Source organism: Molothrus aeneus, chromosome 1 (assembly GCF_037042795.1).
Source record: "Molothrus aeneus isolate 106 chromosome 1, BPBGC_Maene_1.0, whole genome shotgun sequence".
Taxonomy (NCBI): domain Eukaryota; kingdom Metazoa; phylum Chordata; class Aves; order Passeriformes; family Icteridae; genus Molothrus; species Molothrus aeneus.
Window position 1 is genome coordinate 55,390,447 of NC_089646.1, and position 4,029 is coordinate 55,394,475.

Consider the following 4,029-nt stretch of genomic DNA (forward strand, 5'->3'; position numbering starts at 1 on the left):
CCTTATGGCTGTAGTTTTTAGGAGAAGCTCAATGCTAACTCTGGGAAATCATCCCTATTGAAATCAGCATGTAAATCCCCAGCACAGCATCTTTCATTGAAAAAAAGTGGAACAGAGATCATGTCTTTTGTTTAAGTGGAATTCTGAGTGCTTTTTTGTATGACATAAAAAAAAATACAGCAATATTCTCATGTATGTGTGCTGCACTGATCTTACTGTTCCTGCTGCGTAGCAGTCTATATTTACTTGAATTATCTTAGATATAATTATGAGGGCATAAAAGCTCTCTGACTAAAGATCTCACAGATCATTACTGCAGACTCACAGTGTAGCTCTAAAATAGAAAGCAGCATGTGACTCTTCACTCTGGCTTCCCAGGCTCCCGCTAGCAGCAAACAGCAGTTGCAGATAAAAATAGAAGGCTGTAAGCAACCAGGATCTTTAGTTAAATATAGAAGTCACTCTCCATGACAGTAAGGAGTCCAGGACAACATGAAGTCTCTCCGATTCATTAGCGCCGAAGCATTCGTGTCAAATGCAGAGTTTGCCAGGAAGAGTCTCGGGGCTGTTGCTCATGATCTTTTTCCGCTTCTTTTTAAAGCTAGCTATTTACTGGAGCAAGGGGAAGTGATTCATGACTTGGTAGAGAACTGGCCGCTTTTTGATTTTAACATGGGAAAACTTTTGGGAGCTACTCTGGACTACGAGGAAGACCTGAGCCATAGAACATGCTCAGTGTGCTTGGAAAGCTGTCTGACAGGGCTGAGAGACTATGTGCTGAATCAGTCTTCTCCCTACATGAAAAAGTTGAAAGTGGTCGACCTGACTGGTATAAAAGATGTTGAAGTTCAATTTTGTAAGTGCAAGAAGACAATGGGCAGGTGGGCCAGGACACAGCTGCTCTCTAAGCTTTGTTCAGATCTCCTGGTTTACCTGCAACAAACGCAGTGCAATCCAGGTACCTTTGAAGTCAGTATCAATGTACTAATTGACTTGTTTGTTACAGAGTGGAACTATGAGCTGGTCGTGCAGGCCCTGTTGAAGAAATGCAGTTGTCCACTGAAAATCTGCTGTGTGGCATTCAGGTCTGACAACCTGACCTTGCAGAAATTCTTCTATATCATAAAGCTCACTGATCCCTCCTTGTTGCGCAAACTGGAAATAGTTCATAATGTTCACTTGGAAATGGAACATTTGGAAATGCTCTTCAACCGTATCCACTTCCCTCTATTGATGTCCTTGACCTTGCCAGCACGAACATTTAATGTGCAGAGGTTCACAGCTATGGACGAACAGACGCTTACTAACATTGGCAAGAAGATGGGTGAAATGACACAGCTTACTGAGCTGAGTATGTCATTTTCTATACTCACTGGAAGAATACAGAAACTTCTCAGGTAATGTGGTCATCCTGCTTTCAGTCACACTGTAAAAAAGACCACTTTGTGCCACCGTCAAGCTGGGAATCTCTAAGAGTAAGGGAAGTGAGTGTATCTTGGGATGTATGTGGGAAGGGGCAGCAGGAAGCTAGGAAAGATTATGTGTTGGGGAGAATCAGCAGCCAAAGTATACCTAATACACTTTGAAAAACTGACTATTTTGATTAATCTTCCAGAGTCCGTCTGGTGAGAATATACTTTTAGCTACCACAGAAGAGACTGGTATATCCAGACATTTTTTATTTGAACTTATGTATTAATCAGCTTGCATCGGCCTTTGGTGCAAGTCCTGAGCTGTATTCCAAGCATTTTTTAGAGTATCTAGTGAATGTTTGTCCTCTAAAGAACAGTCAGTAAATATGCTTTTCCACAGATACTGTATTTTAAGGAGGGCAGGGGAATAGTTGATTTTCATTTGAGACTTTGATTTGAATTATTTGTTGTGTCTCTTGATGTCAAGACAAGATTTTTTTTCATTGCAAATTAAGCTGATATGTGAATATTCATTATGAATTCCAGTGGAAAACTGGCAATTTGCAAAAAGCTAGCAAACTACCAGTGAGCAGTACTTGTATTGGAACAGGTAATAAGTTAATTGTAAGCTTTTCAGAGCATCTAAAAAAAAGGCAGATAAAAGTTTCATCCAGACAAATGACCTTGGTCTAAAATTCTTCCCATACAAGAAACCATTTTATTTAAAGTTTGTGAGTAGCATACTTCATATATTGACTGGTACAGTTGAAATGAATCGCAAGTTTCTAAGCTCGATCCAGCTGAGCCCTGTAGCAGAAGTCTCACTAAGGTGTAGTAAGCATGAAAGCGATCTCTTGCTTTTCATTTGTCAGAACTATTTTATATTTAATATAAATATCTGAGTAAAATCTCAGTTACACTTCTTCCATCCTTCTTCATCAAAATGTCTCTTTGCAACTCCAGAACAATACAATGTGTAAACCTCTTGGGCATTAAAAAATGTAGCAGAAAAAAACCAGCTAGAAACAAAAGCAGATATCCTGTCAGAATACTTACTTCATATTGGAATTAATCCTTCCTTAATGGAAATGATCTAAATCTCTGGAATAATTGCAGCTTTCTACAAGAAGCATCTACCAATGCTCTTATAGTAGTAGTGATCTGCTGTTAAAGTCAGCAAGTGACAGACACTTTACAATATATAACTGGTTAAAAAATAGATACATAGAATGTTAGTAAATTAATCCCCATTAAAATAGCACAGTGGACTCATGCATAGAAAGAGATAATTAATGGAACTAATTTCAGGAAGAAAATATACTTGCTATTGTTGTCACATGCTTCAATTTTCAAGAGAGATTTGAAAAAATTATGTGGTACATGGCTGCATTCATAATGTGGCTAGATGCATGAAATTTTGTAAATGTAGCTTTTCAACATTTTGTACCATAAAACATTTTTCTCTTTCATTTTGCAGCCCACTAAAAACTCCACTGAAGATGCTGGATGTTTCTAACTGCTCCTTGAACCATGCTGATATGGCCTTTTTAGCCAATAGCTTCCATGCCAATCACTTGGAAGCCCTGGACCTGAGTGGCCACGATATACCTGAGCTTTACCCATCAACATTCTTTAAGCTCCTCAGCCACTGCTCTTCAGTGCTCAGGAGTCTTACCCTGGAGGACTGTAATATCCAAGACACTCATGTCAACATGTTGATTTTAGGTTTAAGCCCTTGTCAGAAACTACAGGAGTTTAAGTTTATTGGAAACCCACTGTCATCCCAAGCACTTAAACACCTTTTCACATTTCTCTGTGAATTGCCAATGCTGAAAAATGTGGAGTTCCCAGTTCCAAGGGATTGCTACCCTATTGGCATCACCTACCCCATTGATGATGCCAGTGTTTGCACGTTTGATCACCAAAAATATGAAAGGGTAGCAGAGGAGCTTAATTTCATTTTACTCCAAGCAAATAGAGATGATGTGAAGGCTTCAACACCACTCTTTGGGAGTTATGATGCAGCTGTTCAGGAGACAAACAATGAACTGGGAGCTTACTTGATCAAGTCCTTCAAAGAGACTTTAGAGAAGTTCACTTCTTCATTTAACAAAATGAGTTAAATTTGTAAAATTGTGAAGTAGTGATAAGATGATCTGCCAAATCAGAACTTAAATTAGTCTTTTCTAGATCTGCACCTTCAGTCATCAGTTGTGAATTTCCTTTAATTTTTCAGCTGAATTTACTATTATTTCAATAGCCTCTAATCACCTGAGGTACTGTAACTTATGCTATACCTGTTGCACACACCTTACACAAGCACTACTTGCTCACAAAAGAGGAGAGGACACTTAATAGTGCATTGTTTTATACAAATGCACTTTTTCTCAGTAAATCAAATAGGTGTTTAAGCTTGGCTGATTTCTTATACAGGCTCCCCTAGATTTGTCAGCTGGTCTGGTAGCCCTGCAGAAAAAACAGGGAAGTCCTTTCCCAAGTCCAGCAGGATGGTCAAAAGATTGTGCGCATATCCTCATGTGTGGCTCCCTACACTGATTTTTTTTTTCTGCTCATGACCTGAATTTACCAATCTGTGTTTTATGTAGTATATTCCAAA

The 4,029-nt window shown here is 38.9% G+C and overlaps 1 protein-coding gene across 1 annotated transcript; it reads left to right on the forward strand.

The window, feature by feature from the left end:
- The first annotated feature begins 492 nt into the window (after positions 1 to 492).
- On the forward strand, positions 493 to 3,535 carry LRRC14B (leucine rich repeat containing 14B). The gene is made up of 2 exons (XM_066544789.1): positions 493 to 1,397; positions 2,890 to 3,535. Exons 1-2 carry the CDS (start codon positions 493 to 495, stop codon positions 3,533 to 3,535), a joined length of 1,551 nt encoding a protein of 516 aa, XP_066400886.1.
- The last annotated feature ends 494 nt before the right edge of the window (positions 3,536 to 4,029 follow it).

Excerpts from the sequence above, each read along its gene's own strand:
- LRRC14B (XM_066544789.1), top strand. The coding sequence starts at position 493 with ATGAAGTCTCTCCGATTCATTAGCGCCGAAGCATTCGTGTCAAATGCA. Across the intron at positions 1,398-2,889 it reads AGAATACAGAAACTTCTCAG|CCCACTAAAAACTCCACTGA; the intron begins GTAATGTGGTCA and ends TTCATTTTGCAG.